The 20,147-nt window shown below is 40.2% G+C and overlaps 1 protein-coding gene across 4 annotated transcripts in view; it reads left to right on the top strand.

Moving 5' to 3' along the window:
* rpusd1 (RNA pseudouridine synthase domain containing 1) overlaps positions 1-19,405 on the top strand; it is a 54,326-nt gene extending 34,921 nt beyond the window's left edge. For 2 of the 4 annotated variants that reach the window (XM_063058889.1, XM_063058890.1), the window contains 3 exons: positions 7,674-7,776; positions 9,847-9,948; positions 14,383-19,232. In XM_063058889.1, the coding sequence (XP_062914959.1) occupies positions 7,674-7,776; positions 9,847-9,948; positions 14,383-14,774 (597 nt within the window). In that variant the 3' untranslated portion in view covers positions 14,775-19,232. Of the gene's footprint in view, positions 1-7,673; positions 7,777-9,846; positions 9,949-14,382 lie in introns of all 4 variants that reach the window. The other 2 variants (XM_063058891.1, XM_063058892.1) reach the window with 2 other exon arrangements.
* Positions 19,406-20,147: the final 742 nt, after the last annotated feature.

The following is a 20,147-nucleotide window of genomic DNA, read 5'->3' as shown; positions in this document are numbered from 1 at the left end:
CATTTCAGCAAAATAGTCCAGTGTGTCGGCTGATTCTGATTTCTCTTTCAATCCAACAATTCGAATATTGTTCTGACGGGAACGAGCTTCCAAATCAACAATTTGTTGTTGAGCCTTTTCCAGATGAGAGGAAATATCAGCCGCATTACGAGTTATTTCTTTAAGATCCAAGCTCAAGGAATCAATTTTTTCTTCCAAAGCAAAGATCAGACAGGGCTCTTGAGAGTTACAAGGTAGCCAAGAAAGATCTTGAGCATGGGGGACATGAGTAAAGATTGGTGACTCGGAGTAAGAAAAACCCAAAAGCATTCCATATGTACGTGAAGAACAGGATGATGACTAGAGTGATTGTGGGACAAATCAGGGATAAAAGAGGAAACGTGCTTGGAGTTAGGGGAGGTCTTTAATGAATACTTCAGTATTCACCAGTGAGAGAGACCTTGACGAAGGTGAGGTCAATGTAGAAACAGGCTGATATACAAGAGCATGTTGATGTTAAAAAAGAGAATGTGCTGGAGCTTTTGAAAAATATTAGAATAGATAAGTTCTTGAGGCAGACGGGATATACTCCAGGTTCCTACAGATAGCGAGGAAAGAGATTGCTGCACCTTTGGTGATATTGTTTGCGTTCTCACGGGCTATAGGAGTAGTGCTAGAGCATTGGAGGGTGGCAAATCTTATACAGTGGCATTCAAAAGTTTGGGCACCCCGGTCAAAATTTCTGTTACTGTGAATAGCTAAGCGAGTAAGGTTTTGCCATGGCCCTCACAGTCCCCCGACCTAAACATCATCGGAAATCTGTGGATAGACCTCAAAAGAGCAGTGCATGCAAGACGGCCCAAGAATCTCACAGAACTAGAAGCCTTTTGCAAGGAAGAATGGGCGAAAATCCCCCAAACAACTCTTAGCTGGCTACAGAAAGCGCTTGCAAGCTGTGATACTTGCCAAAGGGGGTGTTGCTAAGTACTGACCATGCAGGGTACCCAAACTTTTGCTTCGGGCCCTTTTCCTTTTTTGTTATTTTGAAACTGTAAAAGATGGAAATAAAAAAAGTAATCTTGCTTAAAATATTAAAGAAATGTGCCATCTTTAATTTTATGTCTTTTGGAAATCAGGTCATTTTTTACTCGCTTAGCTATTCACAGTAACAGAAATTTTGACCAGGGGTACCTAAACTTTTGCATGCCACTGTAGCTTGGTTCAAGAAATAGTGTAGGGAATTATTTATTATTGAGTCATGCATCAGTGATGGGCAAACAAAAGAAGGGGATTCTTAGACACAGGATTTATGAACATTTGTAGAAGCAAAGGCTAATTGGGGAAGTTCAACATGGCTCAGTAAGGGGCAGGTTGGACTTCATGAGCCTGATTGAATTCTTTGAGCAAGTGAAAAAAATAAATAGATTTAATCAGAACAGTGGATGTCGTGTATATAGATTTTAGTAAGCCATTTGACAAGGTTCCCCGTGGTAGGCACATTCAGAAAGTCCAGAGGCATGGGATCCAGGGAAACTTAGATTCAAAATTGTCTTGCCCACTGATGGCAGAGGGTGGTTGTAGATGGAGCCTGCTCCGCCTAGAATTGAGTGACGAGTGGTGTTCGGAAGGGACCCTTGCTGTTTGTGATTTTTATAAATGATTTGGATGAAGAATTTGAAGGGTGGGTTAGTAAGTTTCCAGATGATGGTATTGTGGATAGTGTGGAAGGTTGTTACAGGTTGCAATGGGACATTGATGGGATGCAGAGCTGAGCTGAGAAGTGGAATTCAGTATGGAAAAGTGTTAACTGATTCACTTTGGAAAGTTGAACTTGAAGGCAGAATACAGAGTTAATGGCAGGATTCTTAACAGTGTGGAGGAACAGAGGCATCTTGAGGTCCGTGTCCAAAGATCCATCAAAGTTGCCGCATAAATTGATAGTGTGTTTAAGAGGTGTATGGTATGTCAGGTGATTTGAGTTCACGACCTGTGAGATAATGTTGCAGCTCTATAAAACTGATTAGGCCTCATTTGAAATACTGTGTTCAGTTCTGGTCACCTCATTATAGAAAGTTTATGGAAGCTTTAGAGAGGGTGCAGAGGAAATTTATCAGCATTATGCCTGGATTAGAAAGTGTGTCTTCTGAGGATAGGTTGAGTGAGCTAGGAATTTTCTTTTTGAAGAGAAGGAAGATGAGGGGTGATTTGATATAAGTGTTCATGATAAGAGGTATAGATTGAGTGGACAGTCAGAGACTTTTGTCCAGACCAGAAATGGCTAATATGGGGGGAGGGTGCATAACTCTCATGCAGGGGTCCCCAACCTTTTCTGCGCTGCGGACCGGTTCAATATTCTTGCGGACCGGCCCACCGGGGGTGGGTAGGGTTGCCAATGGCCAAGAGTTGCAGTCAAATACGTTGTGTTCACCCAGAGAAAGACTACAATGACCATGAAGCCTTGCGTGGGCACCATTGCGCATGCGTGACCTGCGCATGTATGTAGCGGCTGATATTTTTTCTGCAAATCGCTTTTGGCGATTCTGGTTGGGGTGGGGGGGGGGGGTGTTAATCACGACCGGAATATCGGAGATAAGTGGCTAATACACTCAATTTCGTTTCTAAAAGAGTTTATCTAACGAATTTAATAGTAAACACACAGCGCATATTTTCCTCGCATGAATATAGTGATAAGTCAATTATCAGGGGAGCTTGAAGTGTTGAACAAACTTCCAGTAGAAGTGGCAGAAGCAGATTTGATATTACCATTTAAAGAAAAATTGGATAGGTATATGGACAGGAAAGGAATGGAGGGTTATGGGCTGAGTGCAGGTCGGTGGGACGAGGTGAGAGTAGCGTTCGGCACGGACTAGAAGGGCAGAGATGGCCTGTTTCTGTGCTGTAATTGTTATATGGTTATATAAGTTAATAGCATCATAACATTTTAAGTAACGTTTGGATATTAAACACACAGCACATATTTTCCCCATATGAACATATAAAATCATTGCAACACACCAATATCGCTGAATTAGTGGGAGACCTGGGCTTGTTTTCCTGAAACAAGACGGTCCTATCGAGGGGTGATGGGAGACAGCGATACTCGAAGGGGGTTCCTTATGTCCAGTCTATTCCGCAATTCAGTTTTCGTTGCATTCATTGCAGAAAATCCAGTTTCGCAGAGATAGGATGTTGGAAATGGGAGCAACGTTTTCAGTGCCTTCGTGGCTATCTCAGGATATTTAGCCTTGACTTTGATCCAGAATGCCGGCAGAGATGTTATGTCAAATATACCTTTCAGCCCGCCGTCATTTGCAAGCTTAAGGAGTTGATCTCCTTCCCGTGCTGACACAGATGATGTGCGGGTAATGACCTCGCATGCGTAATGGCTCAACAGAGTGTGACAGGGAATGAGAAAAGGTGCAGCTGACTCATATCACCAAATCATATCGTTCCCTCGCGGCCCGGTAGCACATACTTTGCGGCCCAGTACCGGTCCACGGCCTGGTGGTTGGGGACCACTGCTCTAATGCGTTGTTTGGAAAGTATGGGGTATGTCAGAGGCAGGTCTCTTACCCAGAGAGTGGTGGGTGCATGGAACACGCAGTCAGAGGTAGTGGTAGAGGCAGATACATTAGGGACATTGAAGAGACCCTTAGATAGACACATGGATGAAAGGAAAATGGAGGACTCTGTGAGAGGGAAGGGCTAAATTGATCTTGGAATAGTTAAAAGTTCAGCCCAACATCATAGGCTAATTTTCTGTGTTGTGCTGTAATGATCTGTGTTCCCTCAGATGTAACCTGACCTTGCTGAAGAGATAACGGATGCATTGGTTGTGGTCTTTCAAGAATCACTTGATTCCGGCATGGTCCCGGAGGAGAGTGGAAGATTGCAAATGTTGCTTCACTCTTTAAGAAGGGAGGAAGACAAAAGAAAGGAAACTATAGGCCAGTTAGCCTAACCTCAGTGGTTGGGAAAGTGTTAGAGTCTGTTATTAAGGATAAGGTTTCAAGGTACTTGGAGACTAATGATAAAGTAAGTCAAAGTCAGCATGGTTTCTGTAAAGGGAAATTTGCTTGACAAATCTGTTAAGAGTTCTTTGAGGAAGTAACAAGCAGGGTGGACAAAGGAGAGGCAGTGGATGACATTTTCTCGGATTTTCAGAAGATGTTTGACAAGGTGCCACACATGAGGCTGCTTAACAAGATAAAATTCTATGGCGTTACAGGAAAGATACTGGCATGGAAAGTGGAATGGCTGACAGGCAGGAGGCAGTGAATGGGAATAAAAGGGGCCTTTTCTGCTCGGCTGACAGTGACTAGTGGTGTTCCTCAGGGGTCAGTATTGGAACCGCTACTTTTCACACTGTTTGTCAATAATTTGGATAATGGAAGTGATGGCTTTGCAGCAAAGTTTGCAGATGTTGCAAAGATAGATGGAGGGGTAGGTAGTGCTGAGGACCAATGTGGTCGGACTTAGACAGATTGGAAGAAAGAGCAAAAAAAGTGGCAGATGGAATACAGTGTTTGGAAATGTATGATAATGTATTTTGGTAAAGGGGGCAACAGTACAGACTATTATCTTAATGGGGAGAAGGTTCAAACATCAGAGGTGCAGAGGGACTTAGGAATCCTCATGCAAGACTCCCAAAAGGTTAATTTACAGATTGAGTCTGTGGTAAAGAAGGCAAATGCAATGTTGGTATTTATTTTAAGGGGAATAGAATATAAAAGCAAGGAGAAAAATGCTGAGCCTTTATAAGACACTAATCAGGCCGCACTTGAGTATTGTCAACAGTTTTAGGCCCTGTATCTACAAAAGGATGTGTTGTCATTGGAGAGAGTCCAGAGGAGGTTCACAAGGATGATTCCAGGAATGAAGGGGTTAACATAAGAGCGTTTGGCAGCTTTGGGCCTGTACTCACTGGAATTTAGAAGAATGTGTGGGGAACTCGTTGAAAGGAGTAGATAGTGTGGATGTGGAGAGTATATTTCTATGGTGAGGGTATCCAGAACTAGAGGGCACAGCCTAAAAATTAATTGGTAGCTTCTTAGAACAGAGATAAAGAGGAATTTTTTAGCCAGAGAGTAATGAATCTGTGGAATGCTCTGCCACAGGCTGCAGTGGAGGCCAAGTCTGTGGGTATATTTAAGGTGGAAGTTGATTATTTCCTGATCAGTCGGGGCATCAAAGGATATGGCAGGAAGGCAGGTGTATGAGGTTGAGTGGGATCCTGGAACAGCCATGATGGAATGGCAGAGCAGACTCGATGGGCTGAATGGCCTAATTCTGCTCCCGTGTCTCATGATCTTATGGGCGTGCTGAGCATTCCTGGCATTTTCTTTTTCTGTTTTAGAGTTGGTTCGACTTATTTTGTTGAATGTTGCCATTGTGTGTCATTTCCATTGCATGTCAGTTGCCAATTATCAGCTTGACCCTCAGTGTTGTCTTTGGGCATGTGGAACACTTCAAAAACTGAGTAGTTTTGAATGGGCTATCCTCAATAAACTCAATAACCATGTACAGTATGGACCTGGCCTGCTGTGTTCACCAGCAACTTTTATGTGTGTTGCTTGAAATGATTCGCATTGTTTTTTTTCCTGAGTTTTTGAATGCTACATTTGATCAAATATTTTAACATCAAGGACTATCTCCATAAGATAATCCTGCTGGTTATATTCAGCCAAGAATCTAAAAAAATTGTTATTCATGATGTATTTTTCAAGATTTTTTCCGAGAGATTCAACACAGCACAGGCCCTTCTGGCCCAATGAACCAAACCACCCACCCCCCACCTAATAAATCCGAGAACCGTAAGTCTACCTAATTGTCATGTTATGATATCCTAAGTGCTCTTTTATAACTTTCCTAATGGATTCCAGGGAGTTTTGATAACTGTTAGAAAATTTGTTTGTTCTTTCTTGAATGGAGATGTTATCTTGGCCATTTTCTAATCTGTGGAACCTTTCCAGAACCTGAGGGGTTTTGGAATATGATAGCTACTCCGTGAAACCTTCCATTGAACCACAGGATGCAAAGTCATCAGATTCAAGGGATTTGTCAGCTTTGATCCTGTCTGATTTTTTTTTGGAACACCATTTCCAATGGTGGCATTATTTTAAATGTCTTTATCTTTGGCCCTTGGTAACTTTCTGGTTTTGGAATGCTTTTAGTAATTCCACTACAAAGACTTTTGCAAAATATGTGAAAGCAACATGCTGGAAATAAATGTTTTTTAAATTGTTGTAAGTATTCAGCATGTTAGCCAGTATCTGAAGACAGAGAAGTAGTAAAAGTTTCTGTCAGTGATCTTTTATCAAAGCCGAGAAGATGTCTAAATAAGTCTTGCTGGGCTAAGTGGGTAGTGATGGAAAGAACAAAAGGGAAGGCTTGCTGGGCATTTCTGACATTCGCCTTGCATTTATATCTCAGCAACAGCTCCAAGTTGCATTTCTTAACTTTTATGTGTCATTTTCTTGTTTTGTTTCCTCACCTCTGTCTGACTTTCGCAATTAATCAATCAGATAACTTTATAGACATGAGAAACTCTTAAGCAACCCTGGCCTCGCCCAATCTGAGGTATTTCTTTTATACTTTCTACTCCTCCCTTCCCACCCTCTCTGCAAATGAAAACTAACTTGTTTACTTACTTTTATAGAACTTATTTTTTTCCATATGTAATCCTCAGGCCCGCCCAGCTCACGTTCGTCTAGGGGAATCAGCCTTCGGCCCCGCTAAACTGGGTAATCACATTTGTGTGGATGCTGTGTAATGTTCCCCCAGTTACAAGCCCACACGCAACGCAAAATACCGGACAGTACACCATATGTAATTAAATGATAGAACTTTATGACTATTAATCTGAATATAGGGTTAGTAATGAAAATAAACAAACAAAAAAAAGGGCCCAAGTCAAGTCAAAGTCACGTTGGAGCTCACTCAGTACTCATTCTTCCACCATTGGTCTCCTCCGAGTGTCACCGACCTTCGGACCCTCAGATCCCCGTCCACTCTGTCTGGTGGTCTACCAGCTCTCTCTCTGCACACATCTTCCCTCTTCATCTCTCCTCAACAACAGACTGTAAAAAACAACATCCTTCTAGATACACAAGACAAAACAACAATCTCTGATTGGCTAACAGGCATATGAAAGTCCAGTTATCTCCAGCCATAACCGCCATAACCCAAACATTGCTGCTACAGAGAAACCATTACCTCAGCAATGAACATTACAGAGAAGCCATTACATTGCAGTGAAACCTTACAGCGCGTTGCACATACATGATGCCTGGCCTAATGAGTATTTCCAGCGTTTTGTTTTTTTTATAATTATCTTTAGGTTTTGCTTTTTAATTTGGACTCTCGCTACTTACATTCTGATTGTCGACACTCCAACCTAAAACTGAGCATTGCTCAGAGTTTGGATGTTTGCTGTCTGAAGTTAAGATTTCTTATGACTATTGAATATACAAAGCATGATCTCTTTTGTCTCTTCGATAATTTTCTATGCACACAAAATTCCAAACTTTGAACTCCTTTTAACTGCTTTCATTGCTATTGTTTCCTTAGGTTCTTCAAAGAGTGTGAGCATAATTAAAGTACATTTGTAAAGTCTATAAAATTGTTCAAGATTTGCAGCTGGGTCTTGGAATAAGGGTCGTATGCATAATCTAATACTGTGATCTTTACTGCAGGTCAGAGGTCACATTTCTTTGGACAGAATGACCATAAATCATGCAATTGGTAAAAATACAACAAGAGGAATGACACACATGATGTGTACTGAAGGAATGCCCGGTAAAGTATGCAAGTACAACAGCTACAGAATTAACTGGAAACTGATAAAATCTTAGCATGCTAAATGATCAGGACTGCTTATCATTAGAAAAGCAAAGTGTAGAGTCAGAGGCAGAGGGTACTACAGCATAGAAGCAGGCCCTTCGGCCTATCTAGTCTGTGCTGAACATTTATTTTGCGCAGTCCCATCAACCTGCACCTGAACCATTGGCCCTCCCATCCGTGTACTTTTCCAAATTTCTCTTAAATGCTGAAATCGAACCTGCATCCACAACTTCTGCTGGCAGTTCGCTCACCTTCTGAGTGAAGAAGTTTCCCCTCATGTTCCCCTTAAATAGTTAAACTTTTGCCCTTAACCTATGACCTCTGGTTCTAGTCTCACCCAACCTCAATGGAAAAAGCCTGTTTATCTACCACTCATAATTTTATGTACCCCTATAAAATCCCCGCTCCCCCTCCCCATTCTCCTATGCCCCTGAGAATAAAGTCCTATCCTGTTCAACCTTTCTGTATAACTCAGGAACCAGCAATATCCTTGTAAATTTCCTCTGTACTCTATCAATCTTTCTTTCTGACCCTATCTACTTGTGATGCCACTTTCAAGAAATTATGGATCTGTGTTCCCAGATCCCTCTGTTTTACTGCATTCCTCAGTGCCCACCATTCATTGTGTAAATCCTACCCTAGATTGTCTTTCCAAGGTGCAAAACCTCACACTTGTCTGCACTAAATTCCATCTGCCATTTTTAAGCCCATTTTTCCAGCTGGCTCAGATCCTGTTGCAATCTTTGATAACTATCCAGTATGCCCCCAATCTTGGTGTCATCCACAAATCTGTTGATCCAGTTTACCACACTATCATCCAGATTGATGATATAGATGACAAAAAGCAGACCCAACAGTAATCTCTGCAGCACATCACTAGTCACAGGCCTTTAGTCAGAAAGACAACCACCTACTACCACTCCCTGGCTTCTCCTGTGAAGCCAATGTTGAATCCAATTTACTTCCTCATCCTGAATATTAAACACTGAACCTTCTTGATCAACCTCCCATGTAGACCACATTCAATACTTTCCTTTATCCAACTTTCCTGGCAATCTCCTCTCAAAACTTTATAAGATTGGTTAGACAGGACCTAATGCACAAAGGCATGTTGACAATATCTTACCAGGTCCTGTTTATCCAAATACTTATATATCCTGTTCCTTTTAATACCTCCCATAAATGTACCCACTATTAATGTCAAGCTCATGGGCCTATAATCTCCCAGCTTTTTATTACAGCCTATTTAAAACAATGGAACAATATTAGCTATCCTCCAATCCTCCAGCACCACACCCTTTGGTAAGGATTTTTTAAAGTATCTCTGCTAGAGTCCTTCAATTTCTGCACTAGCCTCTCACTTGACCTGAGGGAACACCTTGTCAGGTCTTAGGGAATTTATTCATCCTAATTTGCCTCAAGGCTGCAAGCACCTTCTTGTCTGTAATCGTATACAGTCTATGGCCTCACTGCTATTTTGCCTTAGTTCGATAGACTCTGTAAATACAGATGCAAAAGATTCACTTAAGATCCCCCCCATCTCTTTGAGAAGTAATAATCAAATGTTTGCTCTATTATAAATTTCTTTCCTTTCTCCTATTGAAGTTTTCCTGCACCTGGCACTTAATATGCATCTAGAGTAAGATGCTAACAGCTTGCAAGAGTAGGTGAGCAAAGCAAAGACTTGGCAACCTTATCTTTGGGTGTTAAAATCCCCAGGGAAGAAAGAGAGGGAGACAGGACAGGAATTGCTGAAGGTGCATTGTCTCAAATTTAGTTTGGATAAAATGAAGAAGTCTAGATTATGTGGTTCAAGGAAAAAAATAATCTGTTAATAGATTTACTGAATCAGAACAGTGAATCTTCAGAATATGAATAATTGGGAAAATTAGAATTCTGCTTTTAACTATTGTGTTGGGACGAGGGGTTTTAATTTTATGGATTAAATATAAATGCATCTGCTGTGAGACTTTATGTGAAAGAAACTGGTCTTTAAATTAGTTATTTCTGTGTAATTGTATAAAGGTTGTCAAAATCCCAAGTCTTGTCAGACTGAGCTGACTGTTTTGGAAAGAGGTCTCTACAGTGGAGATCCAGTTACAAAAGTACTCCTCCAACCGTTAACAGGTTAGTAATGCTGCCTAAAACTTTAGCTCATATATAAAAGGCAAGGCCAAGTCCTGTGAAAGCAATATGTAAGTTTTGGTCAGAAAAGTTTATGTTCAAGAATCACAGAGTTAATCAGATTGTGCTAAAATCTCATTTATGTCTTAGTGAAGGAAAACTGGTCTTATCTGACTTCTGACTGTTCTCACATATCAAAACATTGCAATAAAAAGTTACAATAAGAATGAAACCAAATGGACAAGCTGGAGTAACCAAGGTATTGGATTTGGATACAACAGATAGATACTCATCTGTCAAAATCCTCCTTGTAAATATCCAAGGACATATCCAATTTGGGAGAACTGTCTTGCAGACTAACCTTGCAATAACCTGCCATTGTCAAGCTCATAAGTCGTCCTTTCGATCAACATGGCTACAGAAAGAAAATGAGACAGCATGTCTGCAAAGCAGTTTGCAGGAGTGTAAAGTCATAGATTTCTTAAATCGGTTTAACAATGGCATGAGATTAGATTCTTGGACAAAGAACACTATCCTGAAGAAATCCTGCTGTTCTAATGAATGGCCTTCAACAATCCCACTGATGTGGTTTGTGATTGGAATAAGCCTAACCAATGGAGTTTAATTTGATCCCTATTAACTTCAATTTTAGCAGGAATCCTTGGTATGGTATTTATTCAGATGATATGATGACAAAGACAGTTACTTTAACTTACTTTTATTTTGGGACCTTTATTCATGGAGATCTAGAGCCAACGGAATTCTCAAATCACTTCTAATCCTTTTACCATTTACTTTAAATGGATGTCCCCTGGACATACTGTAGATCTCAAGATGCAACCACCATAGTGGAAATAGAAATCGTGGAAATTATTGCCATAGGTTCAGGCATTTAGCCACATGGTGTCCAGGGTAGCCAGTTAATTCCACTTCCCAGTTACAGGTCCATGGTTCTTCAAGTGCCCCACAGAGGACTTGTTTGACAATTTCTACTTCAGGCAGTGGGTTTTGGACTCCACATTTCGTTCAATATTTTTACTCACCTCTCTTCCAACCTTTCTACTTAATCACTTAAATCTTGCTGCTGATCTGCAAAGGGAAATGGATCTTTACCGTTTGCCTACACTTTACTGGGGTGGTGGAGACAAGCACAGCGGAGGATTTGAGAGATTCTTAAATCTTCTATTGACGAAGATGAACATTGTGTAGGTAGAGGGGATTCGTTTAGGCATTTAGTTACTAGTTTAATTAGCTATTGTATTTCTTGATTTTCCTGTAAATGCCTGCAGGAAACTGAAGCTCAGGATAGCATATGTTAACATCCTGTATACGAACTTTGATAATTAATTTACTTTGACTTGATCATGGGCCTGTTACTATGCTGTACTATTCTATGTTCTCCCTTGATCCAAAGAAAATGCTACACATGCATAACGGTTTAGCGTAATGCTATTACAGCTTGGGCGTTAGAGTTTGGAGTTCAATCCTAGTGTGCCCTACAAGGAGTTTGTATGTTCTTCCCATGACTGTGTGGGTTTCTTCCTGGGTGTCCAGTTTCCTTTCTCAGTTGACAGAAGTACCAGTTTGGTAGGTTAATTGGTCATTGTAAATTGTCCTGTGATTAAGCTAGTGTTAAGTAGCTGGGTTGCACAGCCCGTGGGGCTGCAAGGGCCTGTTCCATGCTGCATCTCTAAATAAATAAACAGCCCCAAAATGTCGAGTCTTTCCAATAAATATAATTCTCCATCCATGGCCACGCCTAAAGGATCTCCCCTTTCTCGTATTCATTCTTTTATTCTGATAACCAAACCTGCACTCAGTATTCTTGCTGTGGCCTAACTAATGTTTTATACTGCATATTTCCAGCACTATCTTGTTCCTCTTTTATTTTATGATTCTGCCAGTATCCTGTTTGTTTTTATTAACTACTTCATCTGCAAATCTGATACCTCTAGGGGTTAGTAGACATGGATTCTTAAGATCCCATTAAATCTCCATACCTCTTGGTGTTCTTCCATTTAACATGTATTCTTTGTCCTTCTCCAAATTCATTTTCATGGAATGTACACATGTACACATGAATGTACACATTCTTGGAGGCATCAGAAATGCAGATAAGGTAATTAAAAACACACTCACAGGATACTGGCAGAGACACAAAATAAAAGATCATCTGGAAATGTATAAGACATTAGTTGGGGCTACAGACTACAATCAGTCTGACCAGGGAACATTAGGCTTTTTCTATTAGGTACATGGATGGAGGGGTAGTGGGGGCTATGGTTCAGGTGTAGATTGATAGGACTAGGCAGATTAATAGTTTAGCACAGGCTGTATGGGCTGAAGGGCCTGTTTCTGTGTTGTAGTGTTCTATGACTCTAATCCTGGTCATCTTACCTTTTTCTGGATACAGTTCTTTTACTATTGCTCCCTTTCCTCCTCACGCCTTAGCACTGTGGCTTACTGTTTGTCTTCACGGTTCTCAGCTGGTTCTCTCTCTGACTGGGTTAGATATAAAGTTTGTTGATTGTGACAATGTTTAGCTCAAACCAAGGTTTTTGGGTAAAAGGGAAAACACCTTTGCAAACAATGGGCAATATTCTGGCATGGGCTGCTATGTAGCAAGTAACTGTCTCATCTTAAATACCTGGTAATCAAATGTCCTATGTGACTGAGAGAGTCCAGTCAGCTATATATTGGCATGATCAATCTCATGACCATGATTGAATATCCTTCTACCAATATCTGGAGGGTATACCAAACACCAGACGCTTAATTAGAAGTGCCACATAAAACAATGGCTCCCAGCAGATATTCTGCAGTAAACTATTAAACTCCTTGATTCCCAAAACCATTAGTTAAGTGAGATAGCAGGATATGAATACTTTCCATAATAACTGCTTCCCCACCAATTATCAAAAAGCTTCACATATCAAAGACAATGCAGCCTTCTTAATTGGTCCTCTGAACATCTACAAAGACAGCCACTCCCTCTACCATCATTACACTGTGACTGATGCATTAACGCACCTTGCTGTGGCTTCTCGAATTTTGCAGACTCGCCATCTCCATCATCTCGAAGATCACCTGTAACTTTGTTTCTGCAAGTTTCATACCATCCTGATTTTTTTTTGTAGTATATCACCATTTAATTATCACTGCTGGGTCAAGATTTGGAGTGTGGCGAAGTGGTTAAGGCGTCGGTCTAGTGATCTGAAGATTGCTAGTTTGAGCCTCAGCTGAGGCAGCGTATTGTGTCCTTGAGCAAGGTGCTTAACCACACATTGCTCTGCGACGACACTGGTGCCAAGCTGTATTGGCCCTAGTGCCCTTCCCTTGGACAACATCGGTGGCGTGGAGAGGGGAGACTTGCAGCATGGGCAACTGCCGGTCTTCCATACAACCTTGCCCAGGCCTGCGCCCTGGAAACCTTCCAAGGCGCAAATCCATGGTCTCACAGGACTAACGGATGTCTATTAAAAAAAGGTCAAGTTTTGTAACTTGTTACATAACATCACAGAATATCTTCACTCCAAGAAATGTAGACTCAAAAGTACTGATCTTCTTAAACCATTAAATGTTGGCCTTTGCTGATGAAACCTATTTCTTAGAAATTAGTAAATACATTTTTCTATATTTTGCAAAGGACATGTACCCTTTGACATAGTGGCACCATATTTTGGAGATGCAAGAATAAGTGACTCAGTGGGTAGAGCCAGTGCCTCACAGTTCATGTGACTGGGGATCAATCCTGACTTCTAGTGGTGTTTATCTAGATTTTGCCTATTCCATCCCAACACCCAACCCCTGCTTAAGTTTCATATCCCATTTCATCTCACGTTCCGTTTATCCATTTGGAGGTGGCTTGCAGAAGAATTGTGTGGAGTTGAGTGCCATATGTGAGAAAAACATTTATAAGGAAATAAATGAGAGAGCAGGATTAAAGAGATTACAAAGAGAGCCAGGATATACTTGATGGGAATGGCTGCCTGTGTGGTAAGGAAATGTAAGAAAAGAGATTTAAAGATACAAATTGATTAAAGATGTGGACATTATCCTCACAGGGGCTTCCCTGTTTAGGAATAACCTGACTTAAGGAAATCCTACTTTATGCAAATTCTCCCATACGTGTTTAAAACATTTTTCAAGTTTATAAAAATAAAATGTTTCATATTGTTCGTTAATGGCTGGATAGAATATATATTTCATTATAGGTAATGTTAGGATGATTATTAAATGAACTAGAAATATTATAACAGATGTATGTATATGATATGGGTAACCATAGAAAGTAGGCATTTCTGATTTGGGGAGAATTCACCTAGTGGACATTTCTTTGGAACACAACCCTTGTATAATCGAAAGTTTGCCTGTGTTTTCTTTTTAGAAGTCTGCAGATTTGACTTATTTCAATGTGCTTCACTTTCCTTTGTTTAGGTCGGACGCATCAGCTGAGGGTTCATTGCAGTTCTGTGGGGCATCCCATAGTGGGTGACTTCACCTACAGTTTCAAGACAGATAGCAAGCCTTACCGTATGATGCTTCATGCCTATTACCTGCGGATTCCAGTGGAAGGAGAGTTAGTAGAGGTGACCACGCCTGACCCCTTCACACCCGTGATGGACAGTAATTGGGAAATGGAATTGTATGTCAATAATCTACATAATATAATCAGGGAACTAAAATTGAAATGTATGACAGATCTGTGTGATAGGAATTCTATTCTTGGAGTTCAGGCTGAAAAATTACAAGTAAAAAAGTATAGTGAAGAGACAAAGGAAGAAAGAGAAAAGTGTCTGGAGTGGTTAAATGAGTGGGCAGTAAGTTAATATTTATGACATTTTTGTAATGAAAAGGGTTTTGCCTTGAAGTTGCATATTAGAGACTTACATGGTGGTTTCCTGACTGGATGGATGGAACTCCATTGTTGACCAAGTATATAGGGGCAATCAGATTTGCTGTGTGCCTATATTGTTTTATTAGTACTGACCAGTCTCACCCCCATGTGTCTCATGTTTATAGGATTAACATCTCTGTTGACATCCTCATCTTCAGATTTATTTTTGAATCTTTTGGTGAATGTCTTTGAAAGCTGTTCTTCTTCTTCGGCTAACATGAGCCTTGATGTACTGATGACCACACAACTACAGAAATATGCTATTGACATGATTTTAGTTAACTATGTTTTTTAAAATAGGCTTTTAAAATAACAAAATTTCCCAGTATAAGAGGAAATCTAATTTCTTTTAAAGTTAAGATTTTTTTTAAAGATAATATAATATTTATGTTGAGAATTTGGGGGAGGGGAGTTAGCAGCTGTAGTAGATCCTGGCTCCAAACTATATGTCACCTCTTTTACTTTACTTTATTGTCACCAAACAATTGATACTAGAACATACAATCATCACAGTGATATTTGATTCTGCGCTTTCCGCTCCCTGGATTACAGATATTAAATATTTAAAATAGTAAAAATTAGTAAATATTAAAAAATTAAATTATAAATCATAAATAGAAAATAGAAAAATGAAAAGTAAGGTAGTGCAAAAAAAAACAGAGAGGCAAGTCCGGATATTTGGAGGGTACGGCTCAGATCTGGGTCAGGATCCATTCAGCAGTCTTTTCACAGTTGGAAAGAAGCTGTTCCCAAAATGGCCGTACGAGTCTTCAAGCTCCTGAGCCTTCTCCTGGTGGGAAGAGGGACGAAAAGTGTGTTGGCTGGGTGGGTCATGTCCTCGATTATCCTGGCAGCACTGCTCCGACAGCGTGCGGTGTAAAGTGAGTCCAAGGACGGAAGATTGGTTTGTGTGATGTGCTGCACCGTGTTCACGATCTTCCTTCAGTCTTGGACAGGACAACTTCCATACCAGGTTGTGATGCACCCTAGAAGAATGCTTTCTATTTTATTGGCTTTCACTGAGTACTGAGCTGCACACTTGTCTAGAGAGTCGTCTTTTACTCCCGATTCATTTATGATCATCACCTCCTTTGGGGTTTTACCGCAGCATATAGTACATCGACGATCCCCATATCAACATTCTCTGCGATTCTTTGGTTCACTCTCCCATCTCCACAAAATGCTTCCTTTCTTGCCACTTCCCCATGGAAACAGCTGCCCTTTTAACTCTACCTTTTCTACTCTACAGGGGCCCAAACTAGGACGTGAAGCATCAATTCACCTGCTCTTCCTCAAATTTACTGCATTGAATTGAGTACTCAAGTTCTGGTCTCCTGTAGATATTGCAGATTGGTGACCTCTCTTTATTATGCAATGCTGATCCTGATTCCATTCTCCTGTCATTTAAATTTTCTGCTTCTACTGTGTTTTATCAGCCTTCTGCATTGCTTCAGTGGTGTTTAAAGTGACCTTGAGGAAGAGCACCTTCTATATGAGTACATCTAAGCCATTGCAACATAATATTGATACAACAATATCAGGAACCACTTTTTTTTATTAATCTTCACTGATGTTGAACTTTTTCTGTTTCAATTAATTTCCTCCTTTCATCTGCAACTGCTGATTTTTTAAAGTAATTATTACCTTGATAATTACTTCACCCCGTGCTCTCCTTGGAAATGAGCATGCTTGTTTCCTCACCATTCCAGTTCTATCAAAAGAACCCTAAGCATGTACAGTAATGTGTTTCTTTCTCCATTGACGCTACCTGACATACTGAGTGTTTCCAGCATTCTCTGTCTTTGTTACAGATTTCAGCATCTGCAATTCTTTTTTTTTTGCTTCAACTCTTGAGTATTAGTTTTTTAATGTAATTTTAGTTCAGGGGCAAGTTTAATTTTGGTGCAAATGATCTTGCCATAATATTCAAAAAAGTTCCTATAATATCAATGTAAATCAGAAAGAACTAATCAAATTTAGTGGGACTGAAGCTTTAAAACCAGAATCAATCCACAAGTTGGGCATTGCCACTAAAGAAATGTGTTTATGTTTTGGGGACAACTGTTCTGGTGTCAAAGTTAAACTTTGTTGATACCATAGAGAGTGTGCCTTTCATAGTTTGCTAAACAGTTGATAAGGGAGGAGGAGCATGTACTGCCATTAAAGACACGACACAGAAAGAAGAAATAGTAACAATGCTGTATATGCTAACCAGGTGGTCCAGCACCAAAAGGAAGAATCTCATTGGCTTCATGCCTCCTCCCTGTTTCTCTGTTGACATCAACATGGTCTCTCAAGTACCCATCAATGGTCCACCATTGATTTCCTTAGAGTAATTAGCCAAATATTATTGGTTGTTTACATTCTCAAAATATTTGAGTGCAATCATCTTTTAATGTTTCAAATAAACTATACAAACACCTTTTTTATATACCTGTCTAAATTATTTTTAAGCAGGTTTCACTATTCTACTGCATTATAAAAATACTTGGTTCAGAACCTAATGAACTGTATTCTCTAATAAACACTGTTTTTCAGAGTAACCAGAAAAGCAAAAGCTTGCTGCTTACAAGGACAAGTCAAGTTTATGGTTTTCTGCCAATTCCCCGTATCGTAGTTTAACTCAAAACACAGGGTGTGTTCCTAGTGTTGTGAGATGTAGCATGCTCATTTACCTCCAATGGAGTGCACAGACATTCCTCAGTTACTGCTATTGCATCTGTTCCAAACAAGATTACCTTCTGTTTAGGAAGAGTTACTATGAACTGGGATTTACTGAACAAATAATGATGGATTTCAGATCAAGGATGGGCAATACATGCTGGCCTTGTTAATACACTGTGTTTTGCCATGTGAGTATATTGCCCAACTACCCTGATGAGCACCCTTCTTGAACAGCTGCAGCCTATTGGATGAGGATGTGTCATACAGTAGAGAAAGAAGCCCTTTGTCCCTTTTCACCCATACCTATCTTGTACCTATCTATACTAATCAAATTTACTGACATTAGATCCATAATCTCTGTTTAGGCAATTTGGGCGCTTGGCTGGATGCTTCCCAAGCACTGAGGCTATCTGTTTCCACTACCTCTTAAAGGTAGTGTGTTCCTGTTTCCAACCATACTCATGTACAGAAACCCAGAGCTGGAAGTTTCAGAGTGCTGTTGGCTATGTTTCCTAAATTATCCCTATAGAATTTGAATGTATTCCCAGATAATCATTGAGAGCTGCTTGGGAGTCAGGTTACTGATAATGCTAGCATTTGCAGTTCCTTCATTATCTTTCTCTATCAAAATGTGAAACAATACTTGTACCCAACCTGTGGAGTGCTTTCCAAAGAAGACTAAATAGGGAATGACTTGTCCTGTTTCTGACTAGCTCATTAGGGTAACTTGGTTGGCATGGACAAGTTGGGTGGAGGGTGCCTGTTCTCCAGGCTATACACCTGTGACTGTAATAGAGGTTGGACAATCAGTGCTGGTTTTACGAGAATTGCCTGTATCTTGCAAGTCACTGCAATAGGATAGGAAAAGAAATTGTGATCTTTAATTTCAAACTATTACACAATATTTAAAACAAACTGATTTTATACAAGTCATGGGTGATAATTTACTGGAGGGCCAATGAGTATATACACACACAAAATGCTGGAGGAACTCAGCAGACCAGGCAGCATCTGTGGAAAAGTGTACAGTTGACTTTCAGAATCAGGTTTATTATCACTGGCATGTGTCGTGAAATTTCTTAACATAGCAGCTGCCGAAAGTAACCCTTTAACTGAATACTTTACATTACCACAGGAAGTTCATAAAGCATCAGTGTTTTATAAAATGTTCAAGCATTCTGTGGGTGAATGGTGTAACAATCTCAAAGCAGTATGGCAGAAGGATCTTGGAAGCGATGTTGAAGATAATGAGTGGTCAAATATTTTATCAAATGTGGGTAGACATATTAGGGAAGTGAGAGGGAAATTTATTCAATATAAGATAGTACGCAGATATTATTGGACACCAACTAGACTCTACAAAATGGGGATTGTTGATAATAATTTATGCTGAAAATGTAAAAATGAAGTGTCACATATTTTCACATGATTTGGGAGCGTTCCATGGTTCGTACATTTTGGTGTAAAGTTCTTGATCTGTTGGGGAATTGGTGGGGTTCCGCACTGCCCTTGTGCCCACAACTTTGTCTCCTAGGTGATAGGACAATGATACCTAATGTAAACAATGACAAGTTCACTATTTTAAAGGTGGGTCTCATCACAGCTGCAAGAACTATATTGCAAAACTGGAAAAAACCCGTATGTCCCACTGTGAAGGAATGGACTGAGGAAATGATTAAGATTTCATCATATGAACACATGCTGGGAAGAATTAACAGTGAGGGAAAAGTGCAAGACGCGTGGGATCAATTTTGGTTGTATGTTAATTTAAACTTAAATTAGAACTTCCTCCTAAGTTTTACTTGTTTTCCTGTCATGGGATGGCTGTGTAAATATGCTGTACTCTATCTGCTCCATGACATGCTGTGCTGCTTTGTAAGATACGAATAAATAATAATAAAAATTTGAATTACAAAAAAGAACATAGCAGCAGCTGTTTAATGCAATACAAAACATAGAAGAAAAAATATAAATAAGTAAATCAATTACAATATATGTATATTGAATAGATTAAAAATTGTGTGAAAACAGAAATGATACATGTTAAAAAAGTGAGTTAGTGTTCATGGGTTCAGTGTCCATTTAGGAATCGAATGGCAAAGGGGAAGAAGCTGTTCCTGAATCGCTGAGTGTGTGCCTTCAGTCTTCTGTACCTCCTACCTGATGGTAACAGTGAGGAAAGGGCATGTCCTGGGTGCTAGAGGTCCTTAATAATGGACGCTGCCTTTCTGAGGCACCACTCCTGGGTACTTTGTAGGTTAGTACCCAAGATGGAGCTGACTAAATTTATGACCCTCTGCGGCTTCTTTCAGTCCTGTGCAGTAGCCCCCCATAGCAGACAGTGATGCAGCCTGTCAATGCTCTCCCTGGTACATCTATAGAAATTTTTGAGTGTTTTTGTTGACATACTAAATCTGTTTAAACTCCTAATAAAGTATAGTCACTGTCTTGCCTTCTTTATAGCTGCATCGATATGTTGGGACCAGGTTAGGTCCTCAGAGATCTTGACACCCAAGAGCTTGAAACTGCTCACTCTCTCCACTTCAGATCCCTCTATGAGAATTGACATGTGTTTTGTCTTGCTGCCATTGGGTGCAAGGTTGTTACTGTGACACCACTCCACTAGTTGGTATATCTTCCC

The sequence above is a fragment of the Mobula hypostoma genome, chromosome 9 (assembly GCF_963921235.1).
Source record: "Mobula hypostoma chromosome 9, sMobHyp1.1, whole genome shotgun sequence".
Taxonomy (NCBI): domain Eukaryota; kingdom Metazoa; phylum Chordata; class Chondrichthyes; order Myliobatiformes; family Myliobatidae; genus Mobula; species Mobula hypostoma.
Note: the sequence above shows the minus strand (reverse complement) of the source record. Positions and strands in the feature narration are given on the sequence as shown.